The sequence below is a fragment of the Lagopus leucura genome, unplaced genomic scaffold (assembly GCF_019238085.1).
Source record: "Lagopus leucura isolate 7727_CA_CO unplaced genomic scaffold, USGS_WTPT01 Super-Scaffold_100157, whole genome shotgun sequence".
NCBI lineage: Eukaryota > Metazoa > Chordata > Aves > Galliformes > Phasianidae > Lagopus > Lagopus leucura.
The window spans coordinates 37,603,049-37,630,828 of NW_024962334.1; the positions used below are offsets into that span (position 1 = coordinate 37,603,049).

The following is a 27,780-nucleotide window of genomic DNA, read 5'->3' on the forward strand; positions in this document are numbered from 1 at the left end:
CAGGAAGGAGATCCAGAGTTGCTCTAGACATTCACATTTAAGCATTGCATTTATCTTTCAGTGGATATTCACACATATAATTTTCAGTGCATACATGATGAAAATCAGACTTCCTGCACAGGTATAAAAGAAGAGCATGTTCCTTGAGTGCTATGGTTTACCCTGTGGAGATATCACCTATATCTATGGGTATATGTGGACTATATACAGTCTTTTCTCTTCTAATATATAAACTATATATACAATATATACACATGAACACCCTCCTCAGTGCCCCCATTTTATGAGAATCATAACACTTCCACATCTCATTCTGATATGGCAAAGCTAGATGCAAAAGAAACATTCATCCACTATACATCGGGGTATACAACAGCCAAAGATCAAAATCAAATCTCTGGAGAGCTATGGATGGGCAAGTCTTTCAGAATGGACATCCATTTGCACCACACACAGAGAAGCTTTGTTGACTTTGGACTTAATGAGTTCACATCAACTTCATAACTAAATAACCTCAGGGCAAGATTAATATGTATAGGGAGGGAGCATTTACAACTCTGCCTAGAGCTATCTCACTTGGATGCTCTGAATTGCCCTCCTGAGGATAACAGTTCTCTCCTTTGACTTTATAGATAGGATTGGCTTTCTGATTTAGGCATGAAAAAGCACCTTTTTAAAGCTTTGAATTATTTTTCATATGATCTCAGTGGCTTTGGCTACAACAGATACTAACTGACTTCGGTCCAATGGAATCACATTAAATCACGGTATTTCAGAGATATCCATTCACCCCCGAGGAGCTAAGATAAGAATTTAGAAAGAGAAATTTTGGATCTAAATGAGTCACTGGCATTTGCCATTTACTGTTTTGGTTTTTTAAGGGTTTTTTTTTGTTTTGTTTTGTATTTTTTTAGTTCTCTCTACATTTCACCAGGTTTTCTCCCTTCCTCAGTGAAATTTTCTAATTTGACAGTTAGATCCATAAGCCGTCACGACCATCTTAACGCTATCAACAGTCTAACTGCAGTATCAAAGTTCAGTTCATTGAACCATCAAATAATATTCTCATTGGGGCACTCTCCCTTGATGAGCACAAGTAAGACCTAGTTACGTTAATCATCATCTATATATTGAGAAGCAAATGTAATGCGCTGAACATTCAGCCTGTCAAAATGTATCAATTATTCAGTCAGAAAGGTCTGACTGCATGAATCATTTCATGTTCAGTGTGCAGCAGGTTTGGAAAAAAGGTTTGATGGAAATAACTGAGTAGGATTCTAAGAAATTATTATTCTTAACTACAGCTTTAGGTACAAGGAGGAAAGCGTACGTAAGAATAAGTCAAGCTTTGGATTGCTTACAAAGCACTCCTTTTTCTGTTCTCCCCGCTAAGCTCTTTCCACTTTAGATAATGTTTTCATTCTACTACAGGTTTCTCTCAGGAAATTAATTTCTTAGCTGGATGTCACCTGGGGACATCCAAATGAACAACCTATGATTTTGGTAGCCTTTTTTTCTTCTAATTCTCTCTTCCACCTTAACACTTCACGTAACAACTGCAAGGCCATTATAGGATTCATCCTGATTTCACTACAAATTCTATAAAGTATTGTACCACACTGAATTGGATTATGTAAACAAAAATAAGATAGCAGCATTGCTTGAGGATTTGTTTATGACCTGCAAGTCCACTTTTGCAGGGGAGTCTTGTGGAGGCAAACAGAAGCTTTGGGCAAAGAGGAGACTGGAAGACAATTTGATTTCTTCTGCTTTTTCCTGTTTTGTGGGAGATTCTTGTCTTCTTTCTCTTCCTGACCCCTAATGCTGGGAGGATTGCTGCTGTCTAGAAGGGGATAACTACAGGAAAGATTTTGCGTGACAGAGTTTGCTGCTAGGCTATTAGAGAGGTTTCTTCCTTACCCAGTGTGTATGCAGAGGAATGTATTAAACAGAATTCCTTTAAGGTACATTAAGTCTGACAGTCCTCATCCCTCCATTGCGAGTTCAGTTGCTGTTGGCACACACGACTGTTGCAAGACAATGATTTGAGACACCAGCTCAATCCTGACACTCCGCAGCGTCTAGTGATTTCGCAGTGAGATATTTGAAGGAAGTTGTTTCTTTTTCCCCCTCTGTTTTTCAAATGAACTTAATATAGTGTACTGTGAGAGTTTATGATCCCAGTGAGAGATACAGCATATGCAGACTAGCATAGCACAAAAAGCTTAGGAATAGGTTTCCCAGTACTTCCAGGTTCCCCAACTCTGTGCCAAAGGGACTATTTACTAATCTACACCCCTCACATTTTTCATTATTTGCTACTCTTTTGATAACAGAAGGGAGAGACAAATAGAAGACAAGCCATCCTGCTGTTCATGCAAGCCCTTCCACAAAAGGCCTCCCATAGGCTGCTTTCCCCCAAACCTGCTATTTCATTTAAAGCAGTCAGTCCTGAAGGATCAACTTAGGCAATTAAACAAGGGATTGGGGCTCTGAGGGATAATTGGATGACTTGCACGCAATAAACTTCTTTCACGCTCTTTCCACTTTTTTCTTTTGTTCTCTTTGTTCATCCCTTTGTTTCTCATCATTAATTTTTTTTAATCAAGTTTGCAACACTCTTGCAGATACAGCAAGATAGTAACGTGGCCAAGCAGCAAGAATCTAAACACCTACACTGTGGATCCTGCTGTTTCATGCCTCTTTAAATCATTCCAGTGTGATTCCAAAGGGAAGAACAGCTGAATTTAGATGATGGGATGCAGTCAAAGCTTCACTTGTGTATCTGCAGCACTGCTGAAGTTGCAGGGCAGGAACAAACAGAGCTCAGATATCTCAGGTGAATCCTGGAGGAAAGCTTACACAGGAAAAGTGCTACAGAACAATTCTGCATTCTGGTGAATGCTGTGGAAATTAGATCACAGCCAAGAAGCTTACTAAGACTAAAGGCTGCTGAAATTTAATTGCCTTCCCTCTCACCTCCCAAGAACTATATTCTGTGCCACTCCTAATTCTTTTTCTCCCCTCCTCATCAACTCCATGTTCCAGACTAGAAGCTCTTTTTTTGCCATGGACACACCACCTCATTTTCACTCCTTATTCCTCAGCCTGATGTTTCTAACTTCCATTTTCTCCTATTTTGACAAGTTCCTTTCACATCAACCATTTCCCTAAAGTCATCGCTCCTAATATCCTATTTATTCACTATATAAAATTGCCATCCTCACGTGAATTGAAAATTGCTCACTGATTTTAGACTTCTCTTAGCTACTTTTATTTCCCGTACGCCAGCACAATTTGTCAGCCTGTGTACACAGCAAAGTTCTAAATTACATGCAAGTTTCAACTTCTCCCTCTAATGTAGCAATATATGTCTCCTTTATAATAAACGTCAGTGAAATATTTATGATCACTACACTATCAACTGTAAAAATAATAGCAACAAAAAATAAAAAACAAATCTTCAATTTCCTTATGTAGGGATTGTGTAATCAACTGCTGAATATGTGGAAGTCTTGTTCAGTGCCTTTCTGTGTGGAATACAAATACGAGAGTCATATTTACTGAGACTTAGTTCAAATTTAGAAAACAAAGTTTTAGTTCTTAATGTCCATGTTGAGTCTCATATGAACCGGCAGAAACATCTTGCACACCCCCATTGATGAGCAGTTCCTCCGCCCTTCTCATATGTTCAAAACAGATCATTACATTTGCCTTCAAACAGAGGAGGTAATGAAGGTGGCAAAGACAAGCATCTTCTGTGCTGAGATATGATGATGCCTAAGCATGCTTAGGAAGGTCTCAGCAGCATTAGGTCTGCCATGGTTTGTGACTAAAGAGCACGCAGCAAAAGCAATATTTTCTTTCTCTTTAGGATCTCAGTGGACACCCTCAGATAGGTACTGGGAATTTCACACACTTTTATATCTTTCTGTCCTAGACCCTAATAAATTCAAGAGAACACGGAAGTGATAAGATAAAAGTTTAGGTTAGATGCCAAGCACTTGTCTTCTCAACCAAGATCTATAAAAGAAAAAGCGTAGTCTATCTGTCTACATAAAGCTGACAGACAAATCTCATTTCAAAGTGAGTTAAGATGCACCACACAAGTGATAGAATATAGCACAGTAGGAACAAACTCAGCGTCAGAAGAGAGTCAGATCCAGTGACTAACAAGGTCCTTTCTATAATTCAGTAGAAAATGGCTTCTGGAAGAACACCACCAGGCACTTCTCACAAGCATACAGGTGTTAACCTTGGTGCCCTGGCCCTGTTCCAGCTCAGGTAATTACCTTTAAAACTTACATTCTCCTTCCAGACTCTCCTGGCTTGTCTCCACTCCCCAGCCCTGATTTATACGCAATTAAACAGCAGCAGTGTTTTACTGTGCAGGTGGCAGCTTGTCAGTGGAGGGAGTGGGGAGGGGATGAGCCGCAGCACAAAATGGTCTCTATATTGACTACAAGTCCCCAGAAAGGGTTATGAAGTTCTTTAAACCCCTGCAAGTGCACCACGTAGATCAAAGACAATACAGCACAGATCATCTTCTTCCTCATCTACGTATATAAAGGGGGTGATTTTTTTTTTTTTTGGAGAGTGAGGGGATGGTTGGCTCCCCTTTGTCATAGCCTGCTCAGCAGGCAGCTTCCATTCCTATCCTGCAGTGCTCCTGATCTCCGCAGGAGCCTTCCTTTGCTTATTCCCCTCCATCACCTCCGGTGCAGTCCTTCAGCTCCGCAGGAGGCTGCCTGTCTCCTGGGCTCCGTTCCTGCAATGCCACAGCACTCACCAGCTGCACACTGCATCTCACATGTAAACAGTTTTCAGGACTGTATGCAAACCTTTGTTTCACAATTCCTTGCCAACACCGAAGCATTTCTCTGGGACCCACGATCTGTTTTTGAGCAGAAAATGTACAGGTGAGCTGCTGAACCTCAGTGTGGGGAAAAAAAAAAAAAAGAAAAAAAGATATACTGAAAGTACTTTTGTAGAAGAACAGAGGCTGTCACAGCAGCAGCAGGTCCAGCATGGCAGCAGCCCTACCCAAAAAAGGGAGTAATACAAACATCCTCTACAGAACGTAACTGAAAAGCAAGAGCTAAGTACACATGCAGGCCAATAGAATGCACAGTTTTTGGGAAGTATTTTCAGAGGCGTTGGTTTTGGTAGAGTTGATTATTATACTCACAATATAAAAGTGGAAATAAAGGACAAAAGGCAGCCTCCTATGTACTGTAAGAGTTATGACTTGTCCTCAAGAGTTTTATTCACACTAAGAATAGTGTAGTGGAGAAAAAGGCAACAGTTGTATTCAAAATAAGAAAAAAGACACATGCCTTAGCGTAACTCTGAAATACAGGAATATAATTGGCAATTAAAGAATAAGAACTCAAGTGACCACTCAGAAAAGTTTAATGCTAACAATGAAGTATTAGGTTTTTTTAAGGTAATCCTTACTGTCTCTAAAATTTTTCTTGGTGCTTCAACATTTTGAATCAGTTGTTTCAATATTCCCAATCTTACATGAAGTGATTTATATATTTTCTTTCACTTATGCTCTCCCAACATCTCAGAGTTGCAATAGGATGAGAGACAACAGACACAAATGAGAGCATGGGAAATCCAGATATTAGAATGCTTTCATAGATAACATGAAGGTGGTCAAATACTGGGGCAGGCACTACAGAGCTGGTGAAATCACCACCCTCAGAGATACACAGGATATGACTCCAGAGTAACCTGACCAAACCAAACTTTGAGCCAAAGTTTGTACCAGATGTGCTCTGGAAGTCACCTCTTCTGGAGTGAAGTAATTTTTAGAAAATACTTTTTTTATACATACACGAATATTCTTAAATTTGTACATTAAAAAACATTAAAAAAATGTCAAAGGAACACCACTCTGTGTGTGCATCTTATCCTGCATGGGTATATGTGCCCTACTGAATATGGATTGGCACTCACTGATAACATACTGCATAGATGATGGAGGTATCAACGTGAAACGAATATTAAGAAAGGTAAGCGTGAGGTTCAATAAAGTAGGATTATTCCTAACACTGAACGTCTCAGTTCTACCTATTCCCCCCTGTTAAATCCCAAAATTTTAAGCTGTAGCAAATTTTACCTACATCAAAAACAGTAGAGCCGCTATCTACATCAAAAATAGTGGAACTAATGAATGCTTATAATATTCAGTCTGTGTTAACTTTAGAAGAGAAGCAACAATTTAGCTCTGACCATCTATGCAAGACCTAAAGGTCATTTTTTTGAAATTCTAATCAGAGCAGGCTGAGGCAAACCACAAAGAATGTGAGATGTCCTGGCTCCTAGCTACAAGGGGAGTCCAGTTTGAACACTGAGCACATCAACCAAATAGGACAAGCTTCTCATCAGTGCGAGATGAGTGAAGAAAACTGAGGACTGTGAACTTTTTCCTAGCACCGACAGGAATGGCCCAGAGTACACTCCACAGCAGTGACTTGGTTTCAGCCCACTACATTCTGGTTTTGCTGAGTAACCAATAATTTCTTGTTTTAACACAGTTTCTGATAAGGGTTTCCTAGATACTGCTCTACAGGGAAACCTTCCAAGATGAAGCAGGATATGCAGTTGAAACACTAACAGAAATGCATTCTGGGACCAAAAAAAAAATAATCTAGCGTATGGTAACGTAGACAAAATTTAGAGGAACAGCCCTACTAAAGTGAAAAGAGAAATTTCTTTGAACTGTACTTCCTTTCACAAAATGCTTTGTATAAATTCCCAGGATTGCTTTTCTTCATGATCACTCAAACATTTAGGTATAATACATTACTTCCACTGCTGTTTAAATTCCAAGTTTGCTTTAGATTACCTATAAAGGTCTAACTCAGTGACTCCAAAATCTTACTGGCTATAGAAAATCTTCACATTTATCTCTATCACCTATGTAATATTTGGCCTCACTTGTCACATTAGATGTAATGAAGAGCTGACATACAGATCAGGACAAATGTGTACAGAGACATTCCTATATCATCTCTAGCCTTTACCTTAGAAGCCTTTCCAAAGTATTCTAAAATGTAAGTTGACTGTACTGATACAAGAATAACTAACTAAATGAAACCACACCTGCTCTCAATTTTTGGTATGTCTGTCTGAAAATTTATGTTTTATCACTTAGAAAGACTGAAAGAAGCATTAGTAAAAGCAAATGCATGGAGAATTGCTTCCACAGAAAAGAAGACCCTGTCTTAAGTACAGTTTTAAAAAAAAGTTGGATCAATTAGCAATCTGTGAATGTTAGAAACATCTTAACAATGTCTCAAAGATGAAAGAGCCTATCACAGAATGAGGAAAGGGGGAAAAATTAAATTACGTCTGTAGTCATAATGAATCGAAGCCCAGAAGGTGGTCTCCGAATCAGCAGGTTTTGATGAAATATTAAGGAAAGTGATTATTGATGAAAAATGAATAAGCTCTTTTTGATTTTAGCAACCTTTAAATCACACTTTGCTAATTAAAATAGCTTCAATGCATCCCTCCATTCCTTGATGGGCATTTAGCAATCCTTAGAAACACGTTGGTTAATTTGAAAACATTTTAGCAAATATGCGCAAAGTATCTTAAGCAAGCAGACACAGTACAGTTTAAGACGATGTGAAAAATAATGCATAGAATAACCTCCTCTTTTTCTTTTTTCCTCTTTTTTTCTCCTTTACACTATATCTGTTAGTGGCAGGCAGCTTCTGCTCGTTCCCTCTACAGCACAAAATAGCCCATGATATATATCGCAACTATTAACAAGCCATAAAATACGTTTCAGAAAACAAAGGCCTATGTTACTATTTTCTGTCTCCCTTGTTTGCCAGGTCAGAGACTGTTTATTGCCCAGGAGGCCAGGTACTGCGGTACTGTGGTCTTCGGCAAATAATTTCCCTTTCCAAAGATAACTGGAAATTAGAAGTGAGACATCACTTTTGATATCCCTCAAAGTGGTACGGATTCTAATTGCTTTTTAAAATTTTTGTAGTAGTAATACTGCCTTCGCTTTCCATCCTAGTTTGTACTTGCATCCTTTTAAAGGAAAAGCTGGGACTGAAGGAAAAAAGGCTGTAATCAAGGCTGAATTGCTGCACACAGAAGACATGCCATTATAGAATGCGAAGGAACTCAGGCATGCCATGCGTTTTTGTCACAAAACCATACACATGAATTGAAATGAAACAAAATCTGCGCTTTTGCTTTCATAAATTAAGTCTGATATGTTGTAACACCATCTAAACTCAGGGCAGATGAAACTCCCTATCCCTTACAGATATGTGATCTATTTACTATAATAATATTTCATATTTCCATCACATAAGAAAGACTTCTATGAATACATCAGACTGAAAAGCTATTTAAATGTCACAAGTATTTTACGGAATGAAAAAAAAATGTCTACAGCAAATAAATAAATCTGGTAGTAGAACAACATTTTCCAGAAATACATAATCATATAAAATAAGTCATGCAAGAAACTTTTAACTTTTCATATCATAGTGTCTGAGCCTTAAGGAATAAAACTTCAAACACCTTATAAACCATATGCTACAAAGTGTAATACTTGAGTAATAAATACTGTTTGCTGAGTGAAGAGCTGAAAAGCATTAGTTTTTAGCTTTCCACCCAATAACACAATGAAATGAGATCTTCAAGCAGTTTCTCAGTTTTCAGGATTGTCTGTGTGAAACGTTACGTAAACACTCATTCAATGAATTCATAAGATATCAGGAGACATTAACACATGCACACTTGCTAACCTACACGTAGTGATGTTATTCTACTTCCTGATGTTTTCTGCAGAGGATTCCTTTCCACAATTGGATTCCATCACTTCCTCCACTGACAAACTACTTCAACCATACTCAGGATACTTTATTTAGTCACATAAACAAATGAGACTGGCCACAAAGATAAACAACTGGGCTAAATATAGTTTGTGTCATCTGTAAAATAGATGTCGTTCTTAAAAAAGTAACCACAACCCCCCCCCCCCAAATCTGTAGATAGGGTCTGATTAGAAGAACTTGCATAACAATTAACTCATACTTCACTTTGAAACCATCAATTGACATTAATTTGAAGAGCTAACTTCCATTTTTACATTTTGTGGAGGCTTTGGATTCTGTGAATGCACTACATCTCCCCATACTCAGTCTTTACAGTCCAGTAATAAGACAACTAAAAATGCAAAGCCCTAGCTTTTTAAGTGATTGGAAAGCAGAAGTCTCAGTCTTTCACCAAAGTGGAACAGATGGGCTAACTGGAGGTACATAAGAGATAGAAGTGCCATAATTTTGTACTCCTTCTAAAAAGGGCCACATTCAACAGCAACAACAAATTTAAATTATTAAATCACAACACTCAAGTGCTGCATAACATCAGTTTGCAATACAAACTTTGGTTAACAGGACCAACAAAGAACAGATTAAAAAGTTTAGACAGGTAGGATCAAAGCACTTAAGAAACTGGTGAGCCTTTGCTTTTTCAGCTTTGCATCCTCAGATATTCCCCCAAATTTCCTCAGAATAAAGAACAGCACATTTCATTAATGGTATTAGTGGGAAACAAAGCTGTTCACATTAGCCTTGTTTTAGGACTACAGTTTCAAGTCACAATTAAAGGCTTGAGACACTGACTTTTCTCAGTTTTACAACATGCTTTATTTTAAACACAGATATATAATTTTTTTTTCTTCTTTTAAATTAAATGCTTCCTCCTCCCATTTGAAGGCTGTTCTCTTTTTTGCACAAGCAATAAAATGATTAATTGAAAATTACAAAACCAAACCGATAGCACCACAGGAAAGAGTGCTGGCAGGCTGTCTCTCAGAATAAGGGCAGTGAGGACTGTCAGCCTTTGGTGGACCCCACTTCACCCCTTTGTTTTGTAACCTGGAGTGGAAAGTTCAATTCCTTCTTATCTTTCGGAGCATTTTCCCAGTGCAGCCATTTGTAGAGGTACCAATGTCTGCTGCTTTTGTAAAAACAAACAAACAGCTCTCATGCTTTAGATTACAGAGCAAGAAGAGAAGAGAGGAAGCAAAAATACCAGACTTTCAGTGAGGTTGTGGTAAATGGAAAAAAACATGGTTCTCACAACAGTATCAGTGTTTGGTATCTATTTAAAAAAAAAAAAAACAAAAAAAAACAACAAAAAAAAACGAACACAGGACTTCTAGAGTCCTGAACCTGAATAGAGTTCGCTCTAAGTCTGCCTCTTACTACACCGAAATGGTAACTCTAACAAGGGAGTGAAGTTGCATACTTTCACAACAGGGAGTCCACATAAATAAATCCTCATGAATTTATATTAAAACTTGTCTTATATTCAGTCAAGACGGAAGAACAAAAGAAAACAACCACCTAAGATAATAAAATGCCAATGTTAATATTGTTCATTGGGTTCTAAATACATGGGTTTATGACAGATGCAGCTAATTTTCAGGAAGTTCTGGGGGTAAAGATTACTAGCTGATCGCATGAAGGGTAGAAGAACAAAAAAACTAATGTGTTAGTGCTGAAGTGAAATTAAACCCCATGAAGAGTCTCACAGAGGCTCTAACTAATCCTTCTCCAGGTTATCAGAGTGGAAGAAAATAGCACACTGACTTGCAAGTATCATTTTCTACTTTACATATGAGAGAACTGCAAATAGTTTGTTAACCCACTGCTCTCCCAAGAGTTGTCTTGGAAAGTCTGTTTGATGATCCCTCAATGGCACATATACCATTTCCTAGGCTGAAAAAGTCTTTCCAGAAGCCTGATTCTCACAGGAATGAAGCTTTGTTATGCTGCAGAAGGGTGACACTCTCTGGAAGATAAGGATTTAAACCCTATTACCGTTAATTTCTGAAGTTGCTTCGGGAGCTTGCATAACAAACAGGGGCTTAGGAAAACACTTACACATAAATGAACAGAAGTAAACACTAGTAGGACAGAAAAGCTTAACCGTTATCTTGGTCAACCTACGCTGCATGTCTTTTGAACAGCTCTGTAGGTTTTAAATGTCATTGCTTAGACAGTTTACAGCTTGTGCATTGCTCCTTGAGTCAACTTCAAGAACTGTCTGAAAATCTCTTTATTAAAGAAAAAAGAAACAGCCTAACACTTATGGGACGCATCGTTCTGAGTAATAATGCATATCTTCATCTATTATGGGACTGGCAATAATCTCAGATTTCTATGCATAAATGATTCCACAGACTTTAGGCACTCTCCTATGACTGACACTACTAATAAAGAAGTTTAATATAGCTGCACAAATGCCTTGCTTTTTTTAACAAATATTTATCCAGGCATTGCAATATAGTACTTCATAGTTTTCACAACCCGTTTCGCTGTTGCTAAAAATCACTCTACCTACACTAGAAAGATGAGGTCTTCTTATTGCATTTTTTACATATTATATTATATTAGAATGCTTCTTCCCAGCATCTAAGGTTCATTACTTTTGTGCCAATTTAAGCAAAACCATAACACCAAGTAAATAGAAGTTAACAAGTAAATAAAATGTTCTCCCCTTGTTTTTTGGGCAAGTAGTAAGCAAAGTGTGCAGCCTGATCTTAACAATAGCATTTTTGCCTCTTAGCACTGAACAGATAACATTTAAAGCAACTGGAGTAATTTTCACTTCCCTCATATTCCTTTGACATAACTTGATTCCACTTCTGATAGAAAAGGAACCAGTTCATAAAGGTCTCTCATTCTAAAATGAACATTTATTTTTTTCTTTTTAATGGTAAAATGCATGCAAAAAGCTTATGATTATGGTATTTATGTTTCCATTAAAATGTCCTCAGCAAGCCACGGGAGTCTAGCCTACTATTTTCAAGCTATTTAGATTTATAGCAGCACAGTGCCTATTTTATTTCAATTATATTTCAGGACAATGCACTCTTGGTGGGAAATTACACAGTGACAACCAGTAAATGTCCATTAGGAGTTGTCTATCTACATACTGTTCAACTATGGATGTCAGATGATCACTATAAAACCCCACTGTATAGCATCATTGTCATCTACATGAAAAACACTATTGATCAGTAGTGCAGCTTCTCTTCTGTATGATGCAAAACATACCTAGAAACACTTCTCAAATAAACTGAAAGCTTTATTGACAAGAACACAATTCTCAAGATACTTCCTCCCAGTACTGTAAAATATACATAGATTACACGTTGCACCTAAATTTTGCTCCATTAATGGTAACATAAAAAGTTGGAAAGTGAAAGAAATGCTTAGCAGCCTGTCTCTGTAAGTTATTGATACGTAGGATGGAGCTAAAGTAGCCAGGGCAGCTGATGGATATGCAGTTACACTGATGACTAACCACTCCCAAAATATTTTATTTATTTATTTATTGCTAGGATTTCATTTCCACTGAGTGGTAAACTGCTCTGCTGTAAGGGAAAGACTCTGCTTTAATTCTTTAGGAACAAGACTGGAAAACACTTCCTTAGTGCTACTGGAAAGAGTTGCTATGACTATATAAATGGAATTATCTAAGTGTGTTTCAAGATTCACAGGAACTACACTTACATATGGATTACATAAAAAACTCAAAGAACCTTCCATACTTAATTATGTATTCAACAGATAATAACTATCAGTGGGTTAAAAAAAAAAAAAAAAAAAAACACAACAAAAATACATTAAAGAAAAGAAAGCAACCAAACTCCATTGATGATCTCTTTAATTCTAATGCAACCTAAGTCTGCACTGAAGCAATTCTAAAACAGTTCCAAGTCCTAAAAGGAACTTTCAAAATTTACCATTTACAGGCTTTTTTTATTTATAGTCATAGGTGGTAAGATGGGTGAAGCAGAGTTACTTCCACGCATACATTGATGTTCAAGTTTGTATTGAGTGAATGGCATTAGACAGTTCATTTTCACTTAGGGAAATGAATGGACAAAAATATCAGTGAATAACCATTTTCTTAATCTTTTTATTGTCTTGTTCTACCTGTCAGTTACTGTCCTAGGGATATAGACAAATATTAAATACACTCAAGAAAGAAAAGAAGGACAATCCAGCTTTCAAATCACATCACAAAACGACTTGGGGATCTCTGCCTGATCAGTTGTTGGTACCATCACTGGGTGAAGCACTACAGTAGTTGTCATCATAATAGAGTATCAAACTTGTGAAAAAATCCATTGTTATCCATTGTTCTGATACAGCATCTCACATAGTTGTCCTTCACATTGCTATCATCCATATGCCATGACAGTTAAATTTGCGTCAGTTGGTGGCATGTGTTGATGAAAATAAGAAAAATCTAAAGAATATTAAAGAAAAACAAAACCTGACAAGGCCTCACACGCAGATGCAGTAATTCTCTTACAAGTTAAAGAAAAATCTGTCATCTGTTCAACGGTGGTATGCAAACTATTATGAGACATCTTGTTATCGGTCTCTCTGTAAGTGACTTTCAAATAACCTTTCGGACATATTTAAATGTCAAATTTTGTTTGGCACTTAGCACCAAACTGTAACAGAAATAACATTTCCCATATAAACAATGCTGCTTTTACTATGTACGTGCTGAAGATTTGATCCAGCCTGGACATTAACAGCTTTGAGCAGCTCAGTGAGCAGCAATGTACTGCTAGAAATTCCTCTTCCCATACTCAAAGGCTGGAAGGGGCTATTTAGGTAACCTCTAAAGCAGAGGAAAGGATGGGGTGGAAGGGCAAAGGGGTAAAACAGAGGGAAAAGAACACTTACTGCAGATGAATGCTAACACAAACAGTATTTTAAGGATGCAGAGCTGTAACCAATGATTTTTCTTCAAATTTCTTGAGGACATTTTCTCCTGCACAGACAGGAGCTCCCTCAAGAAGAGTCTCATGAAGAGGCACTTGCATGACTGCTATGGCAAGGGACATGATGAGATGTCATGGGAAAGTTTCACTGCTAGAAAGAGACAATAAGGAACACGTGGTAAAGGAGCCTCTGGAGTGAAAAGCCAGGCTTTCTACAGACGGGGTGACATCTTAGCTAAAAAGCATCTCACTCACTGAAGATAGTATACAGATCTTTAATACTTCCAAGATGAAGTTATGAAAAACAGAACAGCCTTGGGAAGATTGCTCAGCCATGAGCTCATGCCTCAGTCCCCCAGACATACTTCAAAGGACACTAGTAGTAAATAATAATCTTTTTCCAGGTGAACTGCCTACTTCTTCTCAGGTGATGCTTGTCAAGAGTCTCATACTATCCCTTTATCACTAAACCAGGAGTTGCCTTTCTTGCTCTCCTCTCAACTTGCATCTCCTGCCTCTCTCCAGCCAGGTTGGGCCTTCGGTCCCAGTTTGACCGAGCTGTGTGCGATGGGGCCCTCAGTGCTGCTGGGTTCTGGCAAGGCAGCCTGAATGCACAGAACTGTCATGCTGCTCTTCTATCCCACCCTTATCATTAACATCAGGTTCCCTCAGCACACCGTTATCTTCGGTTTTATTCACTCTCTCCTGGCACTTTTATCAGCAATCACACAGAGTTAGCTGGGTCACACAGGTCTTATATTTCACCGCACCAGGTTTGCATCAAAGAACTTTTTTTTTTGTTGATGTGACATTGATGCCATTCAACTCAGGCATGAAACACTGCCTTTGGTCTAACAAAAACAGCTGCAAGAGGCACCACGTGGCAGCCATATCCAACCAAGCTATCTCAATTTCCAAAATAACAAAAGTCCTGAAATGTCAGGTACTTGAACATAGTAACGCCTATCAATGTAAGGCTATGGAACGTAAAATTTCAAAAGCACAGATGAAGCTGTCTGCTTTTGAAATTATTTTGCTTTCTTCACTGAAATAAAATACTCATCCGCAAAATATAAACTAGGTTTGTTTAATACAAGAAGTAGACAGTGCAATACAGAATAACTGTATGAGTGAGAAAATAAAAAGGTAGTTGTGATTCTGGATGTTAATAGAAAGGTATGAAACTGAAACATCCTTAACTGTCAAGTTAATCAACATAATTTTTTCTCAATATCATGTAAAGGAACTTGTAAAAAATAGGGTCACTCAGTCCTCATTTAAAACCTTTCAGACAATTAGTTCAGCTCTCCATGATAGCTGCTTTCCTTATAGATCTCAAGCACAGAAAACAAAGATGTTGTTCTGCGCATGTAAGTGAAAGTTAATTGTTTTCTTCCAGGAAGAGCTGGGCAGAAAACAAAATGACAAGTGGCTTTACTGTGAGCAAAACTAATGCTTCTGAAGGAGTTAGCACCTCCCATAGTAGGATTTCAATGTTCATTTTTATACAACTGAAGAAATGCAGAACTTCAACATCATAGACGTCAGCCAAGGAAACAGATGTATTTTCATTGTTGAAGTACAAAAAAGCTGTGAATGTTGCCTTTGGTTATTTCTACTTTACATTAGCTGGCATGCCTGTTTTAGCTTCAGCTTTTCAAAATTCCATCAACAGAACCATCAACAGAATTCCACAACAGAAACCAGAAATTTTCCTGATTTCAGCATAAGGCCAAGCATGACAAAGTTCAGACAGTGTAACTCGAGGAAAAGTATAAATCATAAGCTACAACCCAAAACCAGAACATAATTCCTGACAAAAAACTTGGAGGTTGGTCTATATTTTATCAAGAAGTTCCACCTGTTAGACTGAAGTTCAGAACCACAGAACTAGAATGCAGATAACCATTAATCTATTTTTGCTTAAATAGTAAGAACTTTACAGAAATATTTACAGAATATAACTGCTTTGAATAGGTAGGAAACATTGCATTCCACAGTCATGTTAGAGTTCCAATAAGCCAAGTGATATCACAAATTCTAAATGAATTATCCCAAACGTCTTGAACTCAAAACCATCTGAAGAATGAGAAAGAAAAATCTGAGTCTACAGGAAAAAAACTTCACATTCCATTCTGTTACCATTTGATTTATGGGAGCTCCATACTCTTCTACATAAAGGCTTTTAAAAAGCCATTAATAAAAAATGGAGTTCTGATTTCCCAACTGATGCGCTGTAATCTCCCATGACACAAGCATTACAAGGGGGGATGTGGTAAAAGCATAGTGGTTGCTGTCTAGTGCCTACCTGTCTACAGGTGAAGACTTAGAATTCCACGGTTTCTTCACTTGGGCGTACAAGGCTTCAACTGTCTGTCCTTCCCTCGGGCTCTGCGGTCTGCTGGTCAGACTTATTGTGCCGCTATTTGAAGACGAGTCATAGGAAGAGATCCCAGCATACATTGGGTCTGCATCACAGCCAAAAGTCCGGTTAAAATCCTGTATCTCAGCATAGTCACGTTCACGAGCTTGTCTCTCTCGAAATTCCCGAGTTTTTGCTTGAATTCTGAAAAATTAAAAGAAGGCTGAAACTAATTTCTCCCCCCTTCATTTGAAAGCAGCAGCTAACAGACGCTTTGGACAGCCCATCTTAGTGATGACTATTGCTGTGCTTCCAGTTTCAGTTTTGTCACGGAGTCTCACTTGTAAACTGGAGACTAAAGTCTAGATCTTAAAAAAAAGCAACCCCACAATAGACAGTGTGCTTTAAGGAAGAAGGATGATTATCTATTTTATTCTTTCATTATAAAGTGAAAAAAAAGATTAGCCATAATTGTCAGAGTTTAATCTGTTGTTTTATGCATCCTATGAACTTTACATTATTACTTGACTTGCCTGAGAACGGCCAGACATCATTCATATTGCATGGTACTCCAACAAAATCTGACAGATATAGAGCTGCTAACACCTGCCTTCAGGGATGAATTTTAATGTACTTTCTTGGCCCAACAGTATAAAACTTATGCTTCCAAACCTTAAAAACCTAAGATTAAAACATGCACACACTTAAGGATGTATGCATGCAGTAAACAGCAGAAGTTGTTCCTTGTATAAATTGTTCAGAATGTGCATGTTTTATTTAAAATATAAATAAACTGAACCTGTCGCCTCCTAAAACTAGGCAGTTTCTTCACAGAAAATACTAACATTTGTCTTATGTAAAAGTTACAAGTGAAAGGTGATGCTCTATTGGGATTTGGTATCTAAGTGCATTTGTTTAGCTGCATGACCAAAAGTGACAAATAAAAACAGATGGCATTTAGGAATCTGACAAATATAAACTGAGCACAGGTCAAGTTTTCAAAAGCACATAAACCTATTACTAAAATTTGATTTGGGCTTCAAAGTTTCATTGGTATTTTAAAAAATTTGATGTATTCCACACATGCTCAGTGAACTGAAGAAAACCACACGCACCCCCAAAACTGTCTCCCCAGACCGATTTAATGCTATGTCATCATCGCAAAATGAAGCACTCAGCTGTGTCTCCTCCCTACCATTAGCAAAATGTGTTCCTTTTTCATCTAATAGATAAAGACATGCAGTGTGACAATATCAGCCTGCTTCAAGCCTTTGAATCCTTTGAAAGCAAGCTTTGGCTCTTCTGAAAATAGGAAAATCTAAGAGTTAGGTTACCACAGCATTTTTTGGAAATTCTTGTCTTTGCCACATCGTGTTCAAGATGAGTCTTTGCAAAAAGAAAAGCAGACACACAAGGGGTGGGATTCTGGTTACAGTTGGACATCACACTTCAGTCTCCTGCAGCAGGTGAGTCCCCATGAGCCACATGAGGGAAAGCTCCATCACTGCCAGCTGGCTTCCAGGAGTTATAACTCTTCTGTAGCTGTCGGTGTGTCCTAGCATGAGACCTACAGTGCTGTGTAGGACTCCTGTGGGATCCTGGCTTGCCAGTCTTGATTTAGCTGCTCAAGCACAGGCAGCTTTAGGCATCTGACAGCCCTCAGACACCCTACCAGACCCCTCGCTGCTAGACAAGGAGGGCTCTTGTAGGCCCTTGTCACATCTGCCAGCCCTATGCTGACATCTCATAGACACTGAGATAAGTCAAATGACAAAAGCCAATTGTGTGTGTGCATGAGAATCCTGCTCTGAGCTTTGCATGGGGAAGTCTAAATCAAAATGTCTTCACCAAACTGAGCCCCAAGCAAATTGTGCTTTCTATGCTAACAGAGATCCTGGTAACAAAAGAACGGAATAAAAGGGTAACACGGACAGGCAGATCTATTTTCTTCAAAAAAAAAAAAAAACCCACAAGTACAGAGCAAGGGTACTGTTTTGGGAGTCAAACTGATCTACAGAACTCTCTTCAACAGCCAGTAACAGCTGCACTGGTGGTTCAGTGATTCATGTAAAGGCCTGAATTGTACCTCAGCTTCACTCTTTGTTTTTATGTCTACTACTACTGACTTGTACACCACAACTCTAGCTTGTACTCAGTCCCATTGGAAAGGAAAACAAGCATCCAACCGGAAAGAAAACGCAAATAGGAGCAATCTGAGAAAATTTAACAATTTTTTAATTAAGCAAACAAGTTTTGCTTTTTTTTTTTTTTCCACTGATTGCTTTTTACTTTAAGAGGGGAAAAACGGACAGGAAAACTGCAGTGCTATTCAGCTGATGGAATGCTCCTCTGCAATTTCCCAGTTTCATCAATGTTCAATAGGATTTACTATTTTTTTTTTTTTTTAAATTTACATTGACAAAGGATTCAGCCTTAAACACCAAATCTATTTCAAATTTAAACTTTGTTTTTGCACACGTGCTTTTAAAATACAAAGATATATGCTACATTGTCCTGTATTCCAGAGGAAAAACAGGCCTGAAGGAGACCAGCAGTAGTTGACCTGATCTCCCTGCAGATTGCAATTCCAATTTGTAGTTCTGTGTCAATTACCCTGTAGCAGAACATATTTACCCACTAATATTTGTCTTCTGAATGGAAAAAGCAAAGGAAATGTACAATTTTCAAGATATTGCTAAATTCTAGCACTTCATTTTATTTTCAGTGGTCAGTGTGTTGCCAAATACCTGAACAATGACTGACACCAATTTGAGGGAAAAAATGCTTCAGACAAGTAAAATATGAAATCTGACAATATAGCAAAGACATGGCGTGAGGAAATACAGTCCAAAAAACAAAACTAAACAAACAAAAAAAAAAAACAACACCAAACAAACCAAAAAACATACAACCATAACCCGATGAGCTCATAAAACTGAGTTACCTGGTGATTACTGGTGATGCTGACCTTCCTCTTACTGACTATTATGATATGTGCTGGTGAACTTATCTAGTTTTGACCATGAACATTACTCCACTCTCCACAGGTGCAGACTTCAGTGCCCCCAGTTTCATTGTTAACGAAATATTCTCATGTATCTGTTTATTGGCTATTTAATACACTTGAACTCATAAGTAACATCATTTGCATCCTAACATTAAGATTCTCCCATGCATGGTTCAATGAAGAATACTTACTCCTACTCAAGTGGAAGTGAACTGATTGTTTAAGTGTTATCCAAATAATTACATTCACATCTACCAGGAATTTTTTTTAGAATTATTTCCTACAATTGCTTATAAATTGTATTAATACACAGTATTAAAAATCAGAGTCTAAACACATTATACATTTTCTTGCTAATTATAACCAAAATTCAGTAACCCTCTAAAATAGCATTTACAAGGGGTGACTCAAAGGTGAGACTTACAAGATTTCTATCTGTACTGACATCCAAAATGTGCTGATTCTTTTTCTCTGAATGAATTTGCTATGAGTCAATTCTAAACCAGAATTCCTTCAATATGACAAAAAATAGGTATTCTGATTAATTTTTACGTATTGTTTAAAGTACAGCTCTGCTTGTCTTCTTCAATACATAATATATTTAAGCACAGACACCAAACTTAAAGAAACAAAACCACCAAAAAATTACATAGATACATTCTTGAAAGGAACACCAGCTAGTAGCTGAACATTACTCTATTCCTTGTCCAATTCTAATAGCTTTTATATAAAAACACATTTTGATATTTAAGTTGAATTTAATCCCATATTATTTTTTATGTAAAGCCCCCTCCTTGCCTGCATCCGTATGCATAGTGTGGCTTAACTTATCCATTAGCATGCACCAAATTAAGTGCACACTTGGGACGTGTCCATACAGACTATGGTAGGAAAAACTAAAGTGATTATGTAAACACACTGAAGCATAGACAAGAACCTGGAATTTGCTCTGTACTTCATCCTTAATCAGAAATGCTCCTGCTATTGAAATCCACTATCTGGAGAAGTGTTCAGAGTGCTTCAGGCTCACAGTATAGATATCTGTATTAAACTGTCTTCACCAAACAGTATTCCATGACACAATAAAAATGCACGTCTGAAGTTCCAGATGAGCTAATTCTGAGGATTTATTTTATGAACCTAATATGGGCTTAACAATGCTTAAAATTTATATAACTATCTCTATCTTCAAAGAGTTTTGCAAAAATTACTGATCAATTTTGCAGTGTTTAAAAGAAATGGAACTTCCAAAAATACAGGAACTATCCCAAGAAGTTTCTTAAACCCCTCTTGCTGAAGTGTTAATATTGAATGCCACCAACGTGATGTCATTCTTTTGATACTCAAATTATAATGTTCAGTGAAGTATAAATTATCCTCACGCATTTGCGCGCCATTCAATTCAGAAGCTAAAGATAACTGCTTCAAATGACAATATTATTAGCTGCAGAACTTCCTATAGTTGTACAACAAGGTTTTCATTGCAAGCTAATCCAGTAATGACAGACATACCCATTATATAGTGATTCCTGTGCATGTGAGATTGTGGTCACAGAAACTGAAAGCTTTTGCTCTGCTGTCCCCAACAAACAGCAGACATCTTGTTCCCTTTCTCAAAACCTGTGAGTGGGATTTCAATGAAGGCAGGTGGCATTTTAGACACCCACATACAGTTGTCAGCATGTTTCTTTCTCCTGGTAGACCTGGCCTACATTCCATCAGCAGGGCACTGCCTGCGTGGGGGGGGGTGAAGGGGGCTACATAGCTGTTCAGCCAGCAGGGAAATGTCTCGTGGTCAGAGAAACCAAATCCTTCGAATCTAACAAATGCATCAACTGCATACCCTCTGTTGTAAGGGGCAGTTAGCCAGGTAGCTCAGATCAACTGTACCACTCCGCAAGACAAATCTGAACCAAATGCTCATATCAGTTCTGCAGAAACAAAACTTTTTCCAGCAGTGGAAAACCCACATCTGTGACGATAGCTGAGGTGGTGCAGGATTTGCTATATGATTTGTTTAGATCCTTTGAAATTTGGCTACTCTTAACTGACAAGCACAGTATGGGAGGGGTATTCACAGGTAGTACTTTACAGTGGTTGCACAGGCAGCAATGTCCTCCCCTAAGAGCTGAAACAAAGTTGGCTGCAGCCTCTGGTGCGCAATTGCTTGGTCAATTCAATTAATCATCCTGCTGCTGCCAGGACTCGGTGATTGCCCAAGTGATTATCCACAACATAGTCTTTTCCACTGAGGCTCGCTGATTTACAAAATCAGTATTGAACGCTTGCAATTGCACATATGTGGGGCAGCTGACAAGGCTTATTAAGCATAGAAACAGCATTGTGTAAGAACAGAAGCTAAGTGACAAACCATCCACCACTGACAGTTCTCAGTTACTCTGCCATCAGACTGGTATTCCTCTCTATGATGGATTAAAAACCAAGAAAAACAGCACATTGATAATGCCAGTCAGCTTGTTCAAGTTAGTCGGATGGGATGTCAGCATTTGGTCCAGTTTTTGCCAGATATTGTTTCTAATAAAGAGGTCAGAAGGTGCATTGGCCAGTAGCCAGATCTTGTCAGACATGTCCCTTACTCCTCTGCTAGAGAGAAATACCTTGTGGGCACAGCACACCAGCAATAAGCCAAGTCTCACTGCTCCTCCTCCCTCTCCCCCCAGATGCCTTCAGGGCTTTAACGGTCCTTTTACTAATTTTTGACAATCAAGTCAATACGGGAGCTTGTTCTGCTCTATATCTTCCTTTGACCTTTGTCTGGATCCAGGCAGAATTTTTCTGACAACTGCTCTTCTAATGAGGGTACCTTGATTATAGGCATTATTTTGATTTCCCTCTGAACCTGCTTATGACACTTAGCTTTTCTTACCATTATTAGAGCTAGTCAGTTATCACAGTTATAGCCATGTCTCAACAAAACCATCTGGATTCTAAGGGAAATCATTCTCAAAAAACACCGTAGGCAATGAGTGATCATGGGCAGCAACAAGCTACCCAACTGTGGGTAACAAGCAAACAAGAGAGACTTTTCTTCTTCCTCCTGTGCCCTCCCACTTTATTCAAAACTTGAACACAAATAAAGTAAAAAAAAAAAACAAACCCTGATAATTGTTTCAAAAAAGGTAAACTTAAGAACAACCTTTTCCAAGTTAATAAATTAACATCTCAACCATATCTCCTGTACATACATGTGTATCCAGTTAGCTAAGACATAGCTGCACTCCATGAACACATAAAGGAACACACACAAAATGTGGTCAGCTTGCTACGGATTATCACAAAAATACAAGGACAAAAATCAGAAGGGCCAAGGCATAATGTGAAATACAAATAGCAGGGAGCTTAAAAGATACAATAAGTCACTGTGTAATTGTATTAGCAATTGATGGAAAAGGAAGGAAAAGGTTTCTTCCCCGCTCAGTACTGAGGGAATGAAATTAACAAATGATGCTGAGGATACAAAAGGCTTAATTTGTTAGTTTTTCCCTTCATACGTCTTCACTCAATGGTTCATTGCAACCAGGTGGCTGGTTAAGCTAGTTGAACTTCATCCTGCACCCACCACTGTCTTAGGTAGTCTCAGACCTTTTTCAGTAATCATGAGAAACTGTTGAGGACAGCTGAAGTATTACAAGACCAGAAAAAGTCAAACATCCCCTGGAGGAGCAAAAGAATTATTGACTCATCAGTTTAACGCCAACCCCCTGAGAAACTTTGATCAAACTATTGGTAAGCACTGAGGAGATAATGGGGCAAGCAATAGCCACCACAAATTCATCAAGAACAGACGTGGCCAAGCCAATCTGATTTCCTTCAGTAAAAGGCCTTGTGAATAGGGGAGAAACAGTAGCAGATACCAGACTAAGAAAAACAGCAACAGAAAGAAGCAATACGTTGAACAAATTAGTTCCTATAGAGCATCTAGAGAGCAGCAGCTCTTAGCAGCAGGATGGATTGAGACATTTTCTGCATAGATCCCTCTCTGAATTTACTCTGTATTTTCATTATTTATTAGGATGCCTCTGAATCCGCACAGAACCCAAATGAAGGAAAAACAGAGGGCAAGATTGAAACTTGAAATGCTCTTGAAGGACAGAGCAGAATTCAAAATGCAAATTTATTTTAACAACAGGAAATAGAAAGTAATTTACACAGAATAATTAAGTATACAAAAAGAAAGGTAAAAACCTGGGAGCTGCTTTGTAGGAACGGATCTGAAAATTCTAGCGAGTGACAGACACTCCTGAGTCAGCAATGTCAAACTGCTGTGGAAAAGGCAGCAGGGACATAACAGCAGTTGCCTAATACATAAAGGAGAAAACAATATTGTGTTTTCTATATGTAAGGCAAATATCGTGTATTTAAGTTGCAGCAAGAATGACAAAGACAAGACACTGTGGGCTGGAGAACATCCTAATTAAAAAGATAGTAGAACAGATTGCCACAGGAAGTTTTTAAGAATGTCATCATAAAACTGAGGGGAAAAAAAAAAAACAAAGCACCACCTCCCCCCACAGCTCCCAAACCCCAAATCCTGGATGAAATATACATCTTGCAGGAAATGCATACATTAGAGATCCTACCTTGAAAAAGCAACATGAGCTCTCCTCCAGCTATACAAGGGCTGCTCCGAAAATAACGCCTCCTATTTTACTATGGCGGCCCTTAAAGTGAGAGGTGGATATTGATGGTGTGGCAGTAGAGGTTGAGCCTTCCCACTGATATTCCATTCCATTTTGTCACTGTGCAAGAAATAGCAGCAGAGAGGCAGTCTAACAAAATAGCATCTGATACGTGCCCACCTACATTAATGAAAACTTGCTGAACGATTATGAAAATCAAACAGTGGATGTGCACAGCGAGGCAGTGGGTAGTGCGTTTCAGCAGCAGCCACAGCAGGTCACCTCTAGTACTACTGATTTTTATGAGCACAGCATGCTGTTGGTCACTGCTAGTAAAAATGCATAACTAATGATAGTAACTACATTGAAAAAAGCTAACATTTTGTAACTGAGAACTTACTCTATGAAATAGTGCTACTGTGCTCTTCATATCTGTTGTAGTTTCCAGATAAATTATCAGGAGGCATTACTTCTGGAACAACCTATGTATAATTCTGCACTTTTATAATGTGAGGGAAAGCATAATCATGACAGCAGAGCAGCAAAGTTCTAGGCTGCAGCAAATGAGGATTTGCCCAAATAGAACAGCTACAGGCACAGAAATACAGAAAAGAAGCTGCTTACCTTCAAAAGACCTCAAGTAAACAGAAATCACAAGTGAGATACCCTTACTTCCACTGCCAACCCTTAAATGAGGTCTGGAAAGGGGTGGATCCTGGCTGCAACCCTTCTGGTCACTCAGGTGTATGGCAAACAGCTGAGCTCCCCTAGGCTGGCCCTGCCTTTCCACCAGGTGCTCAATCACTGCTTCAAGCAGTGACTTAGCAATTCTGGTACAACTTCTACAGAAATTTTATACATATGCATTTTCCATGTAATGTTTGTACAAGAACAGAGAAATATAACAGGAACTAGATTAAAAAAAAAAAAAAAAAAAAAAAAAAAAAAGTCCACCAACTTTGAAATTAAAGAAATACATCAAAAATACACACAATCAGACAGTCTTAATTTTCTTTCTCCTCCAACAATCACAGCTTATCTACCAATTAGAAAATGTGATAGTACTAAGTGTCTCCCTGCAGTTCCCCCCTCCTCAAATTCCACATGCAGAAGAGACCCCTGAGAATTTCAAAAACCTTTAATGAGCTTCAACCCAGGAGGGATGTAGTGGGGAGAAAAAATAAAATTGATTATTGTAAGTGTTCTAATAAATTGAAAAAAATTTTTATAAGGACTCATATTTAAGAAGGCTGATACAAATGAAGATGTAAACAAGTAAAAAAATGCAGGAGATAAATATTACATTAATAAGCAGATGAAGTGCAAACAGACATTGGAAACCAAGTGGCATTGATGAAAATAAAGGTGTCACTAGAATCTTTTTTTCTAACCTGGTGGAGTCTATGCACCTCACCTCTACCTGTCCTTATCTTGATTCATCCTTTGTCTTTCAAAGTGAAGACCCCACCCTGCAGAGTGTCTCAAGCCTGCTTCCTTGGATCTTATAGTAAGTCAAAATCCTGGCTTTTTCTTTTATGCACATAAACACACAAAATGTGTAAATTACGCTTTCCATCGAGCTTTAGACTACACAGCTGATAGTCTGCAGCACTTTTGGGTGGAGAGTATACCTGCTGAGTTTTTTGTTCCACCAGAACTAAATGTATCGGGTACACAGGCAGAATAGCAGGTCCTTCCATCCCCAAATCAAACACTACAAAGACTACAATTTTCTGCTGTAATTTTCATGTCTCATCCTGGGGTCAGCAGCCCCAGGAATGGAGGATCACTCAGATGAGCAAACAGCTGTTATCCTGCTGGCAAGCAAGTTGCATCAAATAACATCATTGCTGCCAGTAAGATTTTCCAAATTTCTTTTGGTTTCCGAAACTGGGCAGATGAGCTGGTATGAGGCAGATCCCCAGTCATTAGATTAATGTAGCTCTAATCTTCCATCAGATCTTTTGCTGGACTGAAGTACTAATGAAGCAGATAAAAAGATTCAATTACTGCTAAAACACCTGAGAGAGCTCCTGCTTCAAACTGTCCTCACTCTAAGAGCACTGTCTTCCTCTCTTATAGGGGTTTTGTTGGGCAGTTGCTTTCCCTGCAGCATTTTTCCAACTGGAGAACTAATCAGCAAACAGCACTGTTGGCTAGCATCTGAATTCTGTAGTTGGATGTGTAAGGAACAGCTATTCTCATATGTGCAAAACACTAATGAAAACAACACACTGTATATCAAATGCTACCATATATCATAGCACATATCAAATCAGTCATTCACAGATTCTGCAGGCAGTAACTAGAGGTCTGCTTACAATACTGTCATCAGTCAGTTGAGCTGACCCTATCCAGCATCATCCTTCTCCAGCTGGTACAGTAACATAAGCGAATATGAAATTCTGCCACTAGCTCAATGACAGGTCCATTATTCTGTGTTCCTGGTGCTAAGTATGAAACAACCAAATCTTAAAGTTGGAAAAAGAAACAGTGTGAAATGACAAAAAAATCACAATGAAAAACCTTACAACAAAGTAAGGAATTATATGAAGCTCATACATTGAAGTTGAAAGAAAAAATAACAAAACAACCACCCATAGAGAATATAGCTTTTATATGCTCAGAACCAAAAATTAACACCCACAACACCTTTCAGAGTTCGTTTTTAAAACCGTGCTGGCTTGCAGTACTGACTGACAGCATACGTCTACAGCACGGCCGGACACCGAACCAGGTTTGCTATAACCCATTAAGAGGAGCATACTAGTAACTGGTTACAAAAGACAAGGTCCAGCTGTGGTGTGCAGACGGGACCTGTCTGCCTGTTGTGAATACACCATTAGGGGTCTTTCTGATTAGTCAAATAATTGCTGCTTTATCTAAAAATTAGAACAAAGAGAGCTTTTAGTGCAGCTTACTGTTAGATTCCTGCAGTGCCATTGGGAAAATCTGATGGGTTTTCAGTTCAGTTCCACTCAGCACCAACAGATGCAGCCGTGTTCAGTAAGTTAGTAATTATGCTACAACAATTTTCATTCTCAAATAAGTATTTGCTACAGCCACTCTAGTGCTGACAGCAAGATTTATGGAACATCAGAAGACAGACTATTGCCCTGTCCTGAAACTCTTGGCAGGAGAAGTGGAACACTGCAAATTAGTGCTCTTATTAAAACTGCTATACCTAACAGAGTGCTGAACCTGTATGATCTGCAAGACACCTTCACCGAATTTGTAACTCAAGAACATTATAGAGACCAAAAAAATACGGCAAGGGTCTTGGCCAATCCTTGTCAGTACAGTGCCTTGAATCTCTGTGGAAGAATAACAGAGAAAATACAGTTTTAATGTGATGTCTTATAATCTTAATCCGTATATTTACAAAATGCAGTTAAAGAATATGAGGAGCTTTGTTTAGAAAACACCTCAGCAACTATTATTCCACTCAAGCTTCAATTTACATATCTCCAGAAGTCCACATTTTTATGAAGCGCAACTGATCTCAAATATTTTTCCTAAGCTCAGTATTCTCACGCTTTATTTCTGTGTTCTTTTACAAAAAAAAAAAAAAGAAAAAAAAAAGTAAAAAAGAAACATTGCTATTCATTTGTTTTCATACCCTGCACCTCATCCCTTATGTAAAAAACAACTGTCAAAAAATGCTACAAATCTCAGTGAAACTGGAATATCCCTTGACAGGCAGACCCCATCCCAAAATAAGTGAGAATGAGAAACACATTGCTCTTGTTTTCTGATTCACGGAGGGATTGTTTTCTCTCCTCTCTTACGGGCTGGGAAGGGGGTGGAAGTTTTATCAGAAAAGATTTTTAGCTAGTTACTTTAGAAAATATTTATATTCTGAATGTTTGCAGTAATTATGGATTTAGAGAGAGTATTTCTTGAGAGAGCTGTTAAGTGGCAGCAAAATACAGCAGCAGCAAGTCTGAAGCTGAACCTTCACTTTATTTTAAAGACA

General features: G+C 38.3%; 1 protein-coding gene across 13 annotated transcripts in view; it reads right to left on the reverse strand.

The window, feature by feature from the left end:
* The window catches only part of PARD3 (par-3 family cell polarity regulator), a 425,937-nt gene that overhangs the window by 84,438 nt on the left and 313,719 nt on the right, over positions 1-27,780 (reverse strand). For 12 of the 13 annotated variants that reach the window (XM_042889264.1, XM_042889270.1, XM_042889262.1 and 9 more), the window contains one exon: positions 16,104-16,361. In XM_042889264.1, the coding sequence (XP_042745198.1) occupies positions 16,104-16,361 (258 nt within the window). Of the gene's footprint in view, positions 1-16,103; positions 16,362-27,780 lie in introns of those variants that run through there. The other variant, XM_042889267.1, reaches the window with a different exon arrangement.